Source organism: Typopeltis vanoorti, chromosome 20, assembly GCF_054136105.1.
Source record: "Typopeltis vanoorti isolate ZY-2024b chromosome 20, IOZ_Tvanoo_1.0, whole genome shotgun sequence".
NCBI lineage: Eukaryota > Metazoa > Arthropoda > Arachnida > Uropygi > Thelyphonidae > Typopeltis > Typopeltis vanoorti.
The window spans coordinates 91838927-91858381 of record NC_143568.1 but is presented as its reverse complement, the minus strand read 5'-3'; the positions used below and the strand labels follow the sequence as shown (position 1 = coordinate 91858381).

The 19455-nt window shown below is 35.7% G+C and overlaps 1 protein-coding gene across 2 annotated transcripts in view; it reads right to left on the bottom strand.

The window, feature by feature from the left end:
* Positions 1–1487: 1487 nt before the first annotated feature.
* The window catches only part of LOC150095650 (scoloptoxin SSD14-like), a 143237-nt gene continuing 125269 nt past the window's right edge, over positions 1488–19455 (bottom strand). For both annotated transcript variants that reach the window (XM_090410828.1, XM_090410829.1), the window contains exons 8-11: positions 16387–16574; positions 8349–8589; positions 3849–3962; positions 1488–2248 (exon numbers count right to left, since the gene is read on the bottom strand). In XM_090410828.1, coding sequence (XP_090266954.1) covers positions 2105–2248; positions 3849–3962; positions 8349–8589; positions 16387–16574 — 687 coding nt within the window. In that variant the 3' untranslated portion in view covers positions 1488–2104. The remainder of the gene's footprint in view (positions 2249–3848; positions 3963–8348; positions 8590–16386; positions 16575–19455) is intronic.

Genomic DNA, 19455 nt, shown 5'->3' with positions numbered 1-19455 from the left:
GAATATTTATGTGATATATATATTTTAAATGGAGACCGTTTGTTGAACAATTATTTTAAGATTTTAATCTCTGCAAGTTGCATTAACAGTGCACTTTTTTTCGGGAGAGCAAAATAAACTGATATGATGCTGACTGAGTTAAGTAACAAGCAAGGCAATGGGAACAGTAATACAGAATATTTGAAATAGACTAGCAATGCTTTGCATGATTCATGCTGCATTATGATGGTTAGTGGTATGATACGTAGAATTTCTGAGACCTATATGCACCTAATTTTTTGATAAAAGATGACCAAACACCAGAACTGATGTAACATCACACCTTGTTTCTTGTTGCGTTCATTAGGTTTTTTAACATTTCTAATGAGTGATTTTGATTTGTCTCCACTGTATGTGCTACTGATTTATTTTTATTTTTTTCTCTCTATGTCCTTAATGTGTTCTGACATGCATATCTCTACTGACCAGCTTGTCTGTGTTTCACATAGCAAATTCCACATGAACAATTGATCTTTTTTACTTCCATTTTTTTTTCTCTTCTGAGTGGTGAATGGATGTCAAAGGAGACGTGAGATCTTGTCAGTGAAGTAGATGTCTCTCCATCAAACCAAATCAATTCTTCTTCCACCTCTAGTACTTCCCCCATTCATTCATTCATTCACCACTGAAAGCATGGAGTATAACAAGACCAACTGTTCATGTGGAATTTGTTATGTGGGACACACAGGCTTTGAGGGAGAGCTACTCATGTCAGAACGCATTAAATATGCGAGGGGAAAAAAAAAACAGTACTAGTAACACAAAGACAAATCATCAAGTACTATGATTACAATTTCTTCATCAGAGCATTCATAGATTCATGAAAAACGTTAAACACTGCTGTCCATCATAATAGAATATGAATCATGCATGCAATATTGTTAGTTTGCATTAAATATTCTGTATTACTGTCATCTTTAACATGCTTGTTGCTTAACTTCGTAATATCACTCCCCGCCCCCCCCTCCTCCTGAAGAAGTGTACCATGATGAACTCTAAACAGTTCTCATGTAGAATACATGAGACATAGTTCAACATGTTCCTCATCCACAGAAGTCTCTGAAGCAAAACATGCAAGTATCTGTTTTATGCTGGTTGTGTCTCCGATGTTTTTGTTCTGAAAATTCAAATGCTTTCTCTCACTTAATAAACAAATACAAACTATTCTGTTATCATTCTTAAGTGTTTCTGAACTGCCTATTAAAAATATATTTAATAATACTATTCATCTCAAGAAATTCACCAACTTTTGAGATTCTCATATTTCTAGTAAAAGCAAGGAAATTCCTGAGAAATAAAAACACCGAAATTGATGTAAGCTATATTATATGATAGACATTGCATGTATATTTTTGTATTTCAACAATAAAAATTGCACTTTGACTTTAAAATAGATTTACTAATTTTTAAAAAAATAGTTCAATGGATAGTGAAAATAGATAAAGATGTTTTTCATATATATAAATGTTATACAATTTATTTAGTTTCATATCTACAATATTCATATTTACAAGTTTAAATAGATATGAACATATTTTAGTTACAGAAGACCCAGAATCATTAGCATCTGTTTTTATGTTCAAAATAAAACTCAATTCCTAATTATTACTGAAGTACAATTGAGAATGCCTATCAAAATTCAGCACAGCATATGTCAATTGTATTTACAAAATTCTAGCCAACAACACAGGAGTCTTATTCCATTTGACTGGGTTATAACATACAAAAGAAAGTTTATTCTGGTATGAAACAAGTTCAGCAACCTATCAGTGCTAAAATGAAGATGTGTTTAAGTACAATGGAAAATAAAAACTAATTACAGGAATTTAGATATAGAAAAGTAAAAAGAAAATGTATATACTACTTAAAAATAAATAAGCCTTTAATTCTGCAAGTACCTGTTTAATAAAATATATCTAAGAATTGTAACATGTAACGTATAATTTTGTTACACCTGAGTAAAAATATATCACCACCAGTGTTGCAAAATACATGAAAGACACTTGATATGCTGCATATTCTTCAGGAACAATAAAAAGAAAAAATTGTCCAACTATTTTTAATATTAAACTCCACCTATAGATCCACCTTTTCGATGGTCTAAGGCAACTTGTATCCTCCCATTTTTTCTTCCAACACCAAGAATAACTGAACCCTCAATTTCTTTTGATATTTTGTGATTATATTTCTTCAGTCGATCAAGATAAATCTAAAAAAAGACAGGTGAGACAAAAGGTAGAAAAGAAGAAAAAGATTAATTAATATACAAGTAAAAGAACTTAAATTAAGAAATAACTTAATTTTATATCCAACTGCCATATGATAGAAATGTGAAGGAATAACAGAAATATACAAATATCAACATCTAATTGCCAAATATTAGTTATACTGATTTTATTTTTAATTTGTGAAGGAAGTCTACTGCAGCCTAGTCCAGAACACACATACATACACACTTTTACTGCCGAAAAAAAAACCACATAAAAAAGACAACTTAATAAATTAATGACTAGTTTTTGTACATCATTACTGTGTAGTTCTTTAGGTTGATATTGATACAAGACACACAAATAGGTATTAACAAGGAGACTTCTGAATTAAAAACAATCATATTTTAATTTATTCACCATGAAACAGATGTTGAATGTACGAATGATTTGTCAATACTATATCCAACCAATATGGGTGAGATATGTGGATGATGTTTTCTTCCACATATCTTGGCCAGACTTAGAAGAATCTTTCCATAATTTCACTGACTTCCTTAATGGTTTAAGGAAGTCAGTAAAATACATAATCCAATTAATATCAGAGAAAGAAAAAAGATAGCTACATGTCCTTCTTGGATGTTCTCATTTCAGTTAAAGATCACAGCAATCTTATTTTTGAAATATACACACACGAAAAAAAATTAAATTAAAAAAAAAAATAGAGCTCAGTATTTATCTACATAAAACAAAAACAATGTATTATCAAAACACTGAAAGAGCCATTACATTATCAAGCAATGATAATACAAAAAAAAAAAATAAATAAATAAGGAAATAACTTAAAGACATTCTTCAAAACAAATGGTTGCAACATCATAACTTGTGGAGACTTTCTTGTATAGGTCTAAAGGCAACTTTCAAATTATGTTCTTGTAGGACTTTAGCTATTTTGTTTAAAGAAAAGAAACTGCACACCTTTGTAGTCATCTGGTTGTTGTCTTGGAGCCTGTGATGACTACAAAGGTGTGCAGTTTCTTTTCTTTAGACAAAATAGCTAAAGTCCTACAAGAACATAACTTGAAAGTTGCCTTTAGACCTATACAAAAAAGTCTCCACAATGTTAAGATCATCAAAATAACCCCATCAACCTACGAAGAGACCATAAGTTTATAAAGTCTAATGTAATCGCAATGTATACTACATTGGACAGATGGGACAATGGAGAAATGTGTCAAAAAGATGTCAGAGAATGTGGAGGGGGGGAGCATAAAAATATGGACCAGCCTTTCACACCACTAAGCATAGGCATATTGATGAAATATGCTATAACAATGACCCACACTCATATCTTGTTCCACATTCAACATCTGTCACGTGTTGAATGAATCAGAAATATACTTGATAATACCTTTATATTTGTGTTTCTTGTATTAATAATGTAGATGGAAAAGTGCATGTATATGTAGATAGAGAAATGTAACGTAGATAGAGAAGTGCAGTGCATTGGTAAAAATGTTCCAGGATCATTAAAAAAGACACTTTACCAAAAAAATTAGCATATTTATAAGAAATAAGCATTTTTCAAATTATCAGTCATACCTGAGGAAAACTCCTTTCATAAAAAACTTGATCAGGCATAAGCTGATGGTGGATTCTTAAAGCATCAGTAGCTTCTTTCATATCATTTTCCAACCACATAAATCGTATCAAAGTCTGCAAAATTATTATCGATAGTCAAATTAACATTTACATTAATTGAAGAAAATACATTAATTAAAAAAAAACATTTGTGTGATATGATACATGCTTATTTTTCGGTTATCACAAAAAGGATGCATCATATCATGCTTATAGGATATGATGGTACAACACTCAAATTTCATATAAGATGGAATCGTGCTCAGTTTATACATGGCCCATACTTTTTTCATTAGCAAACTAAGGAATGCAAATAGCGAAAAGTTGGCTACTGAACAACCTCAACAGAAGTGAAGAAGGCTGCTGATATTTTGCTGCATTTAAAACCAGCAACTTTGGAGCACAAATAACACTTGTCACTGTATCCCATCCTACTTCCTCTTTTTTGTGCTAGGCTTGATTGCCTACTTAATGCATATGATAGTTTGATTAATCCTATTTGCATTATTATGGGAAGAAAAACCAGAGTTTCTGGGAGGAAACTATGGTTTTCTGCCCCCCCCCCCCAACAAATTAAATGTATGTGTAATCTGCTGTACATAGGTAAAATTGGATAGTTTAACATCAGGAAAAATAAAAAAAATAAACATATCCTGCCTAACACACCATAGATAAACAGGCCTTTTTAACCATGTAGTAAAGACTTTCCACTGAATTGATTAGAAAGGCACTCAACTCTTACACCACACAAAAACATGGTATGGAAAATAAATTTAAAGAGGCATGCAAAACATTCAAAAAACTTCATATTTTAAAAAAATTGCTGGCTAAAAATCTCCAAGTTTTAAACATCACACACACATATATAACTCTAACAATATTATTATTATAATTATTATTACGTGGCACCTCCAGGGAGTTCAAGGACTCATCGTGGGAAGACAGTCTACTTCTACTAAATACATTTCACCCTCTCCACTATTTAATTCTCCTACTATGACACTACTACTATCAATGCCATCTATAGCCCATCATCACTAACAGTATTTTTTGTCTGTAAATTGTGTGTGTTCTGAAGGCCGATTTGTCTGTATGTGGGATGAAAAACCAGAGTTTCTGGGAGAAAAAACCCTGCTACTGCTGTATGAGATCGACTAACTCACTTTCAATTGAAAAAGCCCATATAAGGATTCTTCTTGTCACGATGAGAATCGAACCGAGGTCTTTTCCAGTCAAAGGGTGCAATATTCCAATGTTCTTCCAATTGTGCCATAGAGGCACCTCATATAAAATTCTTTGTAAAAGAAGGTTTAACGCAAAAAGAAATTCCTTTGAAGTTCATGGAAGTTTATTGGTACTCTTCTCCTTCATTTTCGACAACTGAGAAATGGGCTGCCTAGTTTAAATAGCCATACCAGCCTTAAAGATGACCCCTTGTGAAGGATGTCCAAAAAAGTGTAACAACATCAGAAAGCATTGATCAATTGCACGATATGGTATTAGATGACTGACGAATATAAGTGCATCAAATTGCTGAGACTATAGGCATTTTAAAAGAGTGTGTAGGATATATTTTGCATGAAGAATTGCAAATGAAAAAGCTTTGTGCAAGATGGGTGCGGTGATTGCTCACAGCAGATCAAAAATGCACTCGCATGAAAATCTCTGAACAGTGCTTGGAGCATTTTGACAAGAATAAAACTGATTTTCTGTGTCGATTTATTACTATGAATGAGACTTGGATTCACCTTTACACACCAGAATCCAAACAGCAGTCAAAACAGTGGACAGAAGACAGTTGTTCAGCGCCAAAGACAAAGTTGGTTCCATCAGCAGGAAAGGTCATGGCATTGGTGTTTTGGAATGCTAAAGGCATTTTGTTTATTAATTATCTTGAAAAGGGTAAAACAATAACTGGGGAATATTATTCCAATCTTTTAACCAGACTAGACAAAAAAATTCGTGAGAAAAGACACGGTTTGCAGAAGAAAAAAAAATCATTTTTTTTGAATTGTTGGAACATCCACCCCATTCCCCAGATTTAGCTCCCTCTGACTTCTATCTCTTCCCAAAACTAAAACTCTTCTCCACTGGTCAGTGTTTTTCTTCGAATCAAGAGGTGATTGCAGCTGTAGAGGAGTGCTTTGCAGATCTTACTGAGAACTACTACAGGGATGGGATAATGGCACTGGAGCATCACCGGAATAAATGTATTAGTCTCAAGGGAGATTATGTTGAAAAATAAAAATAATTTTGAAATTATAAATTCATTCTTTCATTGTTAGGCCGAGAACTTTTCAGACCACCCTCGTAGCTTACCATGGTATGCTGTTGCTATAATATAGTGGTATATATGTATAGATAAAAACTAAAGGTTGAATTTTAATAATAAAATTCTATATTTCATCTCAAACAGTAGTGAACTCCCTAAATTGAATATAATGAGTGCTGTTCATTATTTAATTTCACTGAATGAAATGAGTAATAGGCACAAATAAGTCTTATTGTCTAATTTTTCCATTTAAATTTGCCCCTCCTCCATTACCCAATTTGAAACTCTTTCATTTCAGAAGTTTATCCTTATGTTTTGTGTTGAGTACTATAGTAATTATTCCCTTCTTCCAATGATGTCTGGCCTGAAGTCATCTTATCATCTTATAGTCACTCAGAAATATCTCAGCACCACCAGTTATGTTGCCATGATATTTCTGTAATTCTTTTGGAATTTCTACTCATCAGCCTATTTTCGATTCTGCTGCAGTTAAGATTGTTTCATCAGATAACTATTTTTCTTGATGAAAACACCAGATATTATGCTGCCATGATATTTGATTATGTTATAACTATCATAATATACATGTGCCTGCACGGTTAGCCAACTGGCTTTGCGCTTCGCAACCTCGGGAAGGAGTGTCCTAGGTTCGATTTCCCGTCGACAACGTGAGGAGCTTAAGGATCTTTCTCAGCCATAGCCAAGTTAGCCGGTAGGGTTTTTTCTGCCAGTTTATCTGGGGTTTTTCATTCCACAAGCAGGCAAACTGGACCCATGAACACACAGGCTACAGTCATAAAAATACGGCAAGGAAGGCAATGGGAAACCACCTTGTGTCACTATCTCCCTAGTAATCAGCTGCAACCCTCTTAAGAGAGGAAGCTACAGGATCAGATCAGAATATACATGTAGTTCATTCAGTATAAAATTGCAATTTAGTTGGAAAGTCCAAAACTGCTGGCCCATTGCCACCGGCATCAAAATTTGTTCAAACAAATATATTTAGGAAGTATATTTTATTCTCGAAAGATTACCAAAACAAGCCTTAAAGTACAAGCCATTAGGAAAAAGAAAACCAGGGCATCCTCTTAAACGATTCAATGATGACTTCTAAGGCCGGAACAGGCCATGCTAGGCCTAAATCCTTGATACGTATGATGATGATATTTTATTCTCGATAAAAACTTCTCCAAAATCATTTCTTAGTGTTTTCATTTAACATATGCAAACATAACTTTCTTGAAGGAAAACAAGTTGAAAATTGTTTTTCCAAAATTTGCTAGCATGGTTGGCTGAATAGTATATATACCTGCTCTCCAACCAGCAGGCCACAGATTCAAATTCCACTGCAAGCATGAATGTTTGTGAGCCTTTAGGTGGGAGAAGAATTTCACTGTCTAGAGTGAGGCAACCATCCTACTTTATTGGAGGTTTGAAAAAGTTACACGTTTGGTCTCTAGAGCAGGATTTCCAGACTACGAGCAAAAAATAAAATAAATTTCTTAACCCACCCATAGCATTCCTGCAAATTCAAATGTTTTTTTCCTTCTGACATAGCAGCCTTATTCAATTTTACTATGAACTTAAGGAATACTTAGAAGCAGCGTCAAGGAACAGTTATGGGCTATCCATCCTCTTCTTCATGTGGAGGGTACGGTAATTAAGAGAAGATATGACAGACAATTTCTGCATGGTGGGCAATTTTTTTTAAATCTTTTTTTGTCCTACAGACAAGTTATAGCTGACATACAAAGCAAAGGATTCCCCCCCCCCTTAATATCAATATTATACAAAATGTATTTCAATACAATAGATTCTGTAACCTAACCATTAGAAAAAGACTTATTATCATTTGATTTATAAAACCATATAATTTTTGTAATGATCTACTATGAACTGAAATTTAATTCTGGTACATAAGTCATTCTTAGGGATAGCAAAGGATTTTTGTTTTTATCTTAACTTACAAAATTTTAAAGAATTAAGAAATAAAACATTATTATAAATGAAAATTTGTAATTACTTTAACTATCAAAAATTAACAGTTAAGGAATGTTATACATCAAGCTGGTAGCTAAACACCTTTATTATAAGAAAGCAGAATGAAAACATTTGAAGCATTTTGATATAAAAGCACAATTGTATCAAAAAAAAAAAAATGTATCATCTAATAATATAAAGAAAGCTACCAAAACAACTGATGTGATGATACGGGTGCCTCCATTTCCTCCAATGACAATTGCCACATCTCCATTTTCATCAACAATAACACTAGGACTCATAGAAGAAAGAGGTCGTTTTCCAGGCTGGATAAAGTTTGCCACAGAAGGGAGGAGACCGAAGTAATTAGTAATGTTAGGAGATGAAAAATCATCCATATCATTGTTTAAGATTAAACCTGTGGATGGTGAATAGCACTTGGATCCAAATCTGCAAAATCAAAGTTAAAAAAAAAAGTGTGTTTAACACAAAAATAATTTACACATAACATAGGCAAACTTTATACATTTTTTAAATGCGACTATTCAATGTAATGCAATGTCAAATGATAAACAGTAGATTACTGCAGTAATCTCATTTATCTGAACTCCAATTTTTCTCTTTCAAACCTTAAATCAAATAATCTCTGGAACTGCACTTTCCTTTGTTACACGAGTACAGTGCAATGTAACATGGGAAGTGCTATTACTCTTTATATTATTATTACCCAGGATCTCCATGGAGTTATAAGGCTCATCTTGGGAGACCCACATAAACAACACAAAGTTTATTATACCATTCCTTATGTAACTCAGTCTGTTTTGACAATGCCTTTTGGCTGGAAAGAACTGGATCTGAATCCAGTCTAGGATGCAAAGAACCTTCATCAGGGCTTTTGAATTGAAGGTGAGTTAGCTGGTCTCATATGGAGGTGGAAGAGTTTCTGCTTTGGGAAATTTGGGTTTTTCATCCCACAAAGGAAGCAAACTGCCATTAGAACACATGCAATTAACAGACATAATACACTGGCCTCATAGCCCGAGTTGCTTCAGCCACACATCCACATAAACAAAACCATTCCTTAAACCTATTTACTGTTTATGCTCTTACTACCCTATCAGGCAATGCATTCTATGGTCCAATCACCCTGCATGCAAAAAAGACACTGCTCACATTCTTATTTACCACTTCCAATTGTAACTTCCAGGGATGGCCCCTTGTCCTTTCTCATGATCAGTCATGCAAAAGAAAATCCTCAGTGTCAACTCTGTAACTATTGCTCAACAATTTAATTGTCTAAATTAAGTGTCTAAATTGGCATAATATGCCAGTGTAGTATGATTATGTAGTATATAGTATATAGATGGACAAAACTTTGCAGTCGCCATTCCCCATTCTATCCTCATGACGAACATCGTACAGTCCTGACGTCTAGTTTTGTTATCCAACTTTGCATTATCTGCAAGCTAACTTATCCCCTTCAAATCCCAGTGACCAAATCTGAGCAAATAATCCAAATGTGCAGGGCTTTATACAGTAGAACCAACTCTTATTTCTGCTGGTCCATCTTTTTACAGTATTGCAACAATCCTTTGAGTTACCTTCACCACCTTTGCAATATATCCCATAAACTTCAAGTTTCTATCAATATCACACCCCCAAGGTCCCTTGCTTCCTCCACTTCCTCTAGTACAGTTCCTCTGACAGAGTATGCAGCTTCCCATCAACAGATTCCAAACTTCAAGACCTTACATTTCCAGGGATGGTCCCATGTCCTTTCTTAAACTGGTATCCCCATTCATTTTCAAACCTGACCTGCTTATTTAAATCCTCCCTTCAGGAGGATTTGAATAAGCGGGTCAGATTTGAAAATGTCACATTCTCATTGCATTGACATCCAGGGAACTTGGTATTTCCAATACTCTCTCCTCTTTCACTTTCAAACCTTGAATCCTTCCCATCCTTCTAGTGATAAAACCATCTTTTCCAGGATGAAATAGCCCATCAGTGCTATTGCTAATGATCCTACTCAGCTTCACATGATCTTCAAACAACTGAATATCTTGGCAATGTCACTGATATAAAGGTTAAATAATATAGGTAGCATTATACTGTAGACTCCCAAGGGACTCCACTTGTAACCTTATGCTGCTTGATACTGCTCCGCTGACATAACTGATATCTATCAGACAGTCATCTAATTCACTAACCTGATATCCAAACTCATATGCAGTAGCTTAATTAACAGTTTATCATGTGGCACCTTGTCAAATGCTTTGTAAAATCAAAAAATGGCAATATATACCTTCTCCTCATCAACTACTCTTGTTACTTTATTATAAAAGTCAATTATATAACTAAGAGGCTCCCCCATTTCCATGCTGACTCTTACAGATAACATTATCCTAATCTGCCCAATGTTGTGTACAATCTCTCACCAATTTCTCCAAAATAACTAAAAGAAATACAAAACTGGCCTGTGGTTTGCCAATTCCATTCTACCACAAACTTCTTGCAATGAAACTATCTTACTCTCCTTCTAATCCTTGGGCATCTCTCCCATAACCAGACTCTCACTGAAAATTCAAGTCAACAGTTCCTTAGCACATTCTCATTGCATTGACATCCAGGGAACTTGGTATTTCCAACACACTCTCCTCTTTCACTTTCAAACCTTGAATCCTTCTCATCCTTTTAGTGATAAAACTATCTTTTCTAGGATGAAATAGCAAAATAAAATGATCATTAAGATCACATAACTACTCTCTCCAATTGGGGGAGGGGAAATGAACATTTCAACTACCATCAAGTTCTCTGATGCTAGGACCAAATCCAAAACTCCTAATCCCCCTTGCTTCTTCTACTATACATTGCTTGAAGCATTTGTCCCTCAAAAATTCCAGAAATTTGATTCTTTTACTACTACATGCTATTTCCTCTTCCCAATTTATACTGCTGTAGTTAAAATCTTCCATAATAATCACTCATTTTTTCCACTTGCCAAAACATTTCTTGTTCCTCAAACTCTGTATTCCCTGGTCTATCTACAGCTCATACCCCCCCCCACCTCACACTATATACTCTCAAACCATTAGTGCCCTTTCTCTCCAAATCCTCTGCTCTGGGTGGACAAAACTCATTTGTAAATATGCCAACAACACATTTGCCCTTTTTATCCTGCAAAATGCACTATATGTTTTTATTTCTGTAAGCATATCATCTTTGGGCAACAATGTTTCACTCATCTCAATAATCTTTAGACTGGCTGAGGATATCAATGCCACTAATTTATTTCCTTTACATCAATGAATTGTCAGTATTTCTATATCTATTATTATTCCCTCTAGACTGACTCTGTACAACATCATACATTTCTCCATCTCCCAAGTGTCTATCTCCTCAAGAAGCCACCCCTGCTTCCATCCACCCTGACAACTCTAGTTTCTATGCACTAATATTTTCATTTGCTTCAAGAACGACATTCTCTCAAGATGTCTAGATCATTCCTCATTCAAATGCAGTCCATCTGTTGCATACAGCTCTCTCTCTCTCCTCAAACGCACTCCAAGTATACACATAATCCAAGTCTCTTGACATGTTCTTGTTATGATGCCATTCATTACCGATGCTCTTCTCCTCATCTCTGCATTATCATATATACATAACACACTATCTTCCCTCTCCTGTACTTGTGCTGTACAGCCTCAAGCATAAACATCAAATCTCTCAATACCTGATTCCCCTACTTTTCAGGTCATTTGTACCTACCATCACAATCACCTCATCCATTCTCGTCTTGCTTAATTGCAATAGTCACACTATCATTCATCCAGGAAAGCACTCCTCTCTAGAATTTATCACACCTCTCACTGTTCCATCCATTTATTTATTTACTGCATCCCTCATTCTCTCTCTCTCTCTTGCATCCCCACTTACCTGTCTTCCTGTCATCTCTCTCTCTCTCTCGTCATAGCTACTGCACTATCTTGCATCCTACTTCATCTTTATTGTCAACAAAGCTGTCAATTCCTTAGCACATTCCTGTATTGTCCCCTGGAATTCTTTACAGGAGACAATGAAGTCCCCTGGAAAATAAAACTTTCTCTCAATGTCACTTCTTGTTTGTTTCACATCAATCAACCTTTCCACTCTCCTAATCTCTTCTTTCACACTTCTGAACTCATTTTTTATATGTTCCATTCTTCTTCCAGTATCTCTCTCTCTCTCTCTCTCTCTTTCCCAGCAATCTATTTCGGCTCGACATTCACCTATCCAATTGTTACCACCCTCTAAATCTAATACAATCATTTTCACATGACACTCATCTTCACCCTTGATCATGCTACTTATCCCTCTCTGCCAGCATTCACTCATTTCTGATACACCGTTACTGCAGCCACTTAAATCAATCCTGATATCAATCTTGCTAAGCTCTTCCCATTTCCAACATTTTATGCATATGTGTACTCTCCAGTCTCTTACCTGCTAAATTTCTAACTGCCAGGAAGCAAAGATGCCACAAAATCCTGTAAAATGTAGTCCTTGAATAGCAGTGTGCAGGGTGATAATGTATCAGCAAACAGACTATGGAAGCTGCCATTGTACTGTGTAACATATAGTACAGTACAAAGACACTGACAAGATATACTAAAAATATATTCTAAAGAAAAACCTCAAAACAGAAAATATCTAAAAGACAAAGTTACCCCCCCCCCTTCCCAGCAAAATTATTACTATAAGAAACAAAATAATGTTAGCTAAAGAAAAAAAAAAAAAGTGATTTCACATGGCAGTCAATAACTGTTCATCAATTAATTTTTTTGTGAAGGTGATGACAATTATGGTATCATATGCCAGCTATATAGCTACAACTCTCATTTGTGGTTACTTAGCTGTGTAATATAGCTATTTATTCTTTCTTTCATTAATTTACTATTGTATATTGCACAGACTTAGATGAAGTCTGTGCAATATACACTAGTAAATTAATATATTGATTATGAAATTTATTCTAACTTTCTAAAACCAAGGCAAAGATTATAAGCATTTGTGTGCTATGTTATGCAAAGAAATTTCATAGCATAAACTTTTCTTTCTATATGTTAAAAATTTAGCTTTTTTTTTTTTTTTTTCCCTAAAAGATTTCATTAATTTTAGTAATGAACAAACTGAGGCATCAATAGACACTACCAATTTTTGACATTTATGTATTACAGAACTACCCTGTTTTTCAGTATACACTTTAATTTCCTGTTAATTGCCTATAGGCAAAAGGCAGTGAAATTTTATTATTTACCATTAATTAATTTAGGTTCCATATTTTTTAAAGTATTTCAAGGTGCATTTATTCTTAACTAACAATCATCAATTCTCTGAATGCTATTTTTCATAAGACACTAATGTCTTAATATGGCAGCGTTCAATGTTTCTTACTATGAGATATATAAAAACAAAGTTAATTCAGAAAAATCAGGCTAAATGTAGTCTTAGAATGATGACCTCCTAGATCTTTCGCAAATCAATGCATATTGTATTTAGTGAAGTTGGGGGGGGGTGTTCTTCATAGCTGATACCAATTCTAAAAATAGTCTCAAGTATGGAATTGGTATCAGAGTAGTGTAATAAAGTAGTGACTTCCATAGAGCATAGTGTCTTCTTCCATTTAATCCTGTTTCCAGAGCATGATCTGCCAGTCTTGACATGCAGGTGGTCATTATGAATAACAATAAACATTTAAACCCATATATATATATATATATATATATTTATGAAGAATTGAATGATTAGAACCGAGATTTAAGTAAAAAGGTTTTAATATAAAAACACTACTAGTTTTGGCCTGTAACAGCCTTCATCAGGAAACCAAGTCTATCTCTTCCCTTCCTTTATTTTAACACTTAAAGTTTGGAAACGCTATGTAGATTATGTGTTCATTATTTGGAGCCATGGACATGAATCCCTTATGGTTTTCCTCGAACATCTCAATAGCCGACATCAAAGTATTAAGTTTACTGCCGAGCTTGAAATGGATAATTCCTTGCCTTTTCTTAATGTCAAACTGATTCGCTCTTCTGGTAAACTCAAAATATCGATATATAGAAAGCCCACACATACCAACAGATATCTGCATAGTCAGTTCCATCAAGGAATAATAAGCTTGGAATAATTTCTGCCTTGGGACATAGAGCCCGTTCTCTTCTGGATGACCCAAATGAACTTCTTACAGAAATAAACCATCTGAAAACTTCTTTCGAAGTTAATGGATATTCCAAGAGAATCATTGAAAAATTCCTTCTTAATCCTCCTAGACATCACTCAGAAGAAACAAATAGATTCATAGGCAATATATCTATTCCTTACATAAGTACAGTTTCACATAAATTAGCAAAAAGTTCTAAAATACAATATCAGAACCTTGTTCACTCCACTTCCAAAGATCCGTTTCTTAATAAGCCACCCAAAACCTTGTCATCATCAACTCAATATAAAATATTGTGTGATTGTGATATTCCTTATTTTGGGCAGACAGACAAATCTGTCAAATTGTGTATGGAAGAACACGAGGGACATTACTTATAAGAGACAGCGAGCCAGTGCATTATCAAGTCATATCATTTTCTTGGCTAATCCTAATGATGAAAACCAAAGTCACAAAGTCTGCTGGGAAAAATCTACTAACATCTTCCGTTGCAATGATGAACTAGAGAGAAAAATCGTGGAATCTAGAGAAATCATCTTCAATCCTATTCATCTAAATAATAACTTGAGCTACAACCTCCCAGATAGTCATTCAGCTGTAATCATGTACTGGCATTTACGTGATGCTGCAAGCATGCACTCTCCTAACAATGCAACAAACGAAAGAACAGCTTTAAATACAACTACAACGTTTTCATGCTAATTATGTATAGAGACTCTCTATGTTGTTCAGAGTCTTTTAACCTTCAGTTTTTAGTGTTTTTTCTTTCTTTTATGTCACCTGATGAAGGCTGTTACAGGCCGAAACTAGTAGTGTTTTTATATTAAAACCTTTTTACTTAAATCTCGGTTCTAGTCATTCAATTCTTCATAAAAATATGTATGTTAACCGAGTTAATGATCATTCTTTCATATATATATATATATATATATGGTAAATCCATCACACATATATCCACAGCACTTGTAAAAAATTAACAAAAACCAAAAATCCTGAAAAGTACAGTCTAGTGACCACCACAAAAAATTTGTTACCCCTAAAATAAAATAAATTTTTTTTTTCACATTTGACGTCCGTAGATGCCGTATGGTCACTGTCGTACCTCACATGGCTTTGGCAATGATGTCTTCTGCTGGAATAAGTGGTAGTGTAACAGATTCCCTTTCCACACAAAATTTGTACGATAATCACAAACATGCATGCCCATGGTGGGATGCAAATTCATGGCCTCTTGGCTGGAGAGTAGACACGCTAACTTGTACTTGTTACAGAAAGCATGTCCATTAGGTGCCAGAAGAGACAGATTGCAGTTCCATGGTCATCAGAATTATATGATTCAGGATCATAATATGAAGGAAAGACTATTCTCTCCTAAATGTCAGCTACAATCTCTAGATTTACCTGGCATTTATCTAGTATCCTATAGCTGTAATTTGTCTTATTGCCAAACAGACAGGGCAGCCAACATCAGAATCTCAACCAGTATCACCAATATGGCCATCAGGAATTGCAGAATATGTGTGGATATCAGTTACAGAATCTGCTGGAAAAAGGCCACCTTGCTTCAAAGAAGCAAATACAAGTATGAAACAATGTTTCTGCTTATATTATTTTAAACTGATATAAATTTAAATGTATAAGACCATGTCTGGGAAATGCTCATCCCTAGACCCTTAAAGCAAAAAACACCTAATCAAGTCCAATAGTGTGAGACTTCTGCCATTATTTGGGTTTCTTCATTTCAATCTCATGCATGTAGAGCTTATGTGCATGTATCTTTACTTACTCTGATGATAATTTGATATCAGTAAAATATAGAAAATAATTTTAGTTATATTAAACTGTCATCTTAAAAATACCAATATGAGTAACAATCAATGTATAAGCTTGAACACTAGACTTAGTGAATATCATCCTAACACCATGCATTACAATTACATTGCAGCTGATAGTATTAGCATAGTTCAATTATTATTTATGCTATCATTGTAGTCTGTAAAGTAAAAGGGAAAAACTGATTTAAACTAAGATTTTAAGAATAGACTTACTGTGTATTGATTGTACTTGTTACAGAAACAGCATCTCCATTAGGTGCCAGAAGAGACAGATGTGCAGTTCCATGGTCATCAGAATTATATGATTTGGGATCATAATATGAAGGAGCAAAAGTACTTATATCAGATATATTTTGACGCACAGATTCAGCATATTCCAAAGATGACATATCAGATATCACCTGCAATAATATAATTTTATCTTATTTTAAAATAAGTTAGAAAACATAAAAACAAATTAGTTCTGCATATAAGTAAAAAAAAAAAAACATAAAAAAAATGCATATTAAAAAAAAAATAAAAGTAAAGCAACATTTATATAAAATAAAGCTGCTAACACCTTTTATTCCCCTACAGAGTAGGAGAGACCGTTTTAGCCATATCTAACTTTTAGAGACTGAAGGGACATGCCTCAAGGGCTCACTTTAGTGAGTACGGGCATGGCAAACCTGAGGTACCAGATGCTGGACCATGCCTTACTTCATGTAATATGCATCTGTTATATTATTCTATAGACTGGTCCCTACCCTTCTTTCTCCTCTCCTTGCTCCTTCCCCCTGATGCTATTACAGTATTCGAGGGCTAGGGGTGAATCTTTTCTATCTTGCTAAGTCATTTCGTCTTATGCAGCCACCGAAGGAGGCAAGCTAGCCTCAATAGGTGCCGGTCCCAAGCCTGGATAAATGGCGAAGGTTGATGTCAGGAAGGGCATCCGGTCATAAAACTTCACTGCCAGCTCTAGCTATAATATGAGCGACACGCAGCCACATCGCCCTACAGCTGCGAGAAGTGGACGAGGGCTACTGCATCAAGGGCGGGTGCGGTTAAAGAAGCAAGCCCAGCAGGTGGAGAGGATGTTGCGAGTGGGAACACTGAATGTTGGAAGCATGACTGGAACGGGAAGAGAGGTGGCAGACATGATGAGGAAGAGGAAGTTGGACATTTTATGTGAGCAAGAGACAAGGTGGAAGGGGGAAAAGGCAAAGGAACTGGGAGATGGATATAAATTGTTCTACTCTGGAACGAATAAAGAGAGAAGAAATGGTGTAGGAATTGTGGTGTGTGTGGCAGAATGAAGGGCGAAGTACTGGAAGTGGGTAGAAGAAATGACAGGATCATGCGAATGAAATTGGGTCTTAGAAAAGAGCGGATGGTCATATTATGTGTATATGCTCTGCAAGTTGGCTGTACAACAGAGGAGAAAGATGAGTTCTGGAACGTGTTAGATGAAGAAATGAGGGAACTGGAAGAAAACGAGATGGTGATTTGTCGGAGGAGACTTGAACGGACACATAGGGAGAGAATAGAGACTGTGAAATGGTGCGTGGTGGCCACGGAGTGGGAATGATGAACCAGGAAGGAGAGAGGGTTGTGGACTTTGCAGTAGCGTTTGATCTGGCAATTGTGAACTCGTTTTTCTACAAGAGGGAAGAACATTTGATAACATTTAGGAGCGGTAACAACAGCTCACAAATTGACTACATTTTGACTAGAAGAAAACATCTTAAGGTTGTGACAAATTGTAAAGTAATTCCAACAGATCAAGTGGCACAGCAACACTGACTGCTGTGCGCAGACTTTAAAATAAGATCGAAGATAAGAACCTCTGGAAGCCATGGGATGAAAACAATTAAGTGGTTTCGCTTAAAAAAAGAGAGAGTGAGGAATCATTTTAGGGAGAGAGTGTTAGAGAGGATTTTGGATGGACTGGAAAGTGTACAAGATTGGTGGAAACATAATTCAAAAGTAATCCTGAGCTGTGCGAGCGAGGTGCTTGGTGAGACATCTGGAAAGATCAGAGAGCAGAAGGAGGGTTGGTGGTGGAATAATAATGTACAAATGACAGCTAAGAGGAAGGCAAAGCAGAAGTGGGATGAGTCAAGAGTGGAAGAGGACAAAGAGGTGTACAGAGGGAGAAAGCAGGAAGCCAAGAGAGAGTTGTGGCACAGGCGAAGGCCATGGCATATCAAGATCTGTATGATCAATTAGAAACAAAGGAAGGACAGAGAAAAATTTACCAACTAGCGAAATATAGAAATAAAGCAGCAAAGGACATCTCACATATGAGGCAGATCAAAGACGCTGAAGGAAGAGTATTATGGAAGGATGTGGACATAAGAAACAGATGGAAAATATATTTTGAGGGACTTTTGAATGAGGAAAATGCAAGGACTCACAGAGAAGATGGGCAGCCGTCTGAGGGGATGGTGCAGAACAACAGTAGAGTGGAAGTGACGGAGGCCATGAAGAGGATGAGGAATGGAAAATCTGTGGGCCCGACAAGATTCCAGTGGAGGCATGAAGGCACTGGGGAAAGAGGGAATTGACCTGCTGTGGGACCTGTTCATGAAAGTTTGCCTATAGGAAAATATACCTGAGGAATGGAGGGAGAGTACTCTTGTCCCCATCTACAAGGGTAAAGAGGATGCACAAGACTAAGAATTACAGAGGAATAAAGTTGATGTCCCACATAATGAAAATCCTAGAAAGGGTTTTTGATGGAAGATTGAGGAAGGAGGTGGAGATTGTAAAGGAACAATTTGGCTCATGCCTGGTAGATCAACAACAGATGCTATCTTTGGGTTACGGCAGATGATGGAAAAGTTTCGAGAGAAATAATGGGAGCTACATCTGGCATTTATTGATCTGGAGAAAGCATATGATAGAGTGCCAAGGCAAGAAGTCTGGAGGTGTCTGAGGGAGAAGAAGGTTCCGGAGAAATATGTCAGGTTGGTGCGGGAGATGCACAGAAATGTGAAGACAAGAGTTCGGACCTGTCTGGGACAGACAGAAAGTTTTCAAGTAACAGTTGGCTTGCATCAAGGGTCAGCATTAAGTCCGTTTCTGTTTAAGATTGTGATGGAGGTGGTGAGAGAAGATGCACCTTGGACAATGTTGTATGCAGATGACATCTTGCTATGTGCAGATTCAAGAGAAGAAGCAAGTACTAAACTGGAAAGATGGAGAAAAGTACTGGAAGAGAGAGGTACGAGACTGAGCAGAAGACAGAGTATATGTGTTGCACAGTGGGCGGCGGCCAGGAGACAGATCTGGAGCTGGAAG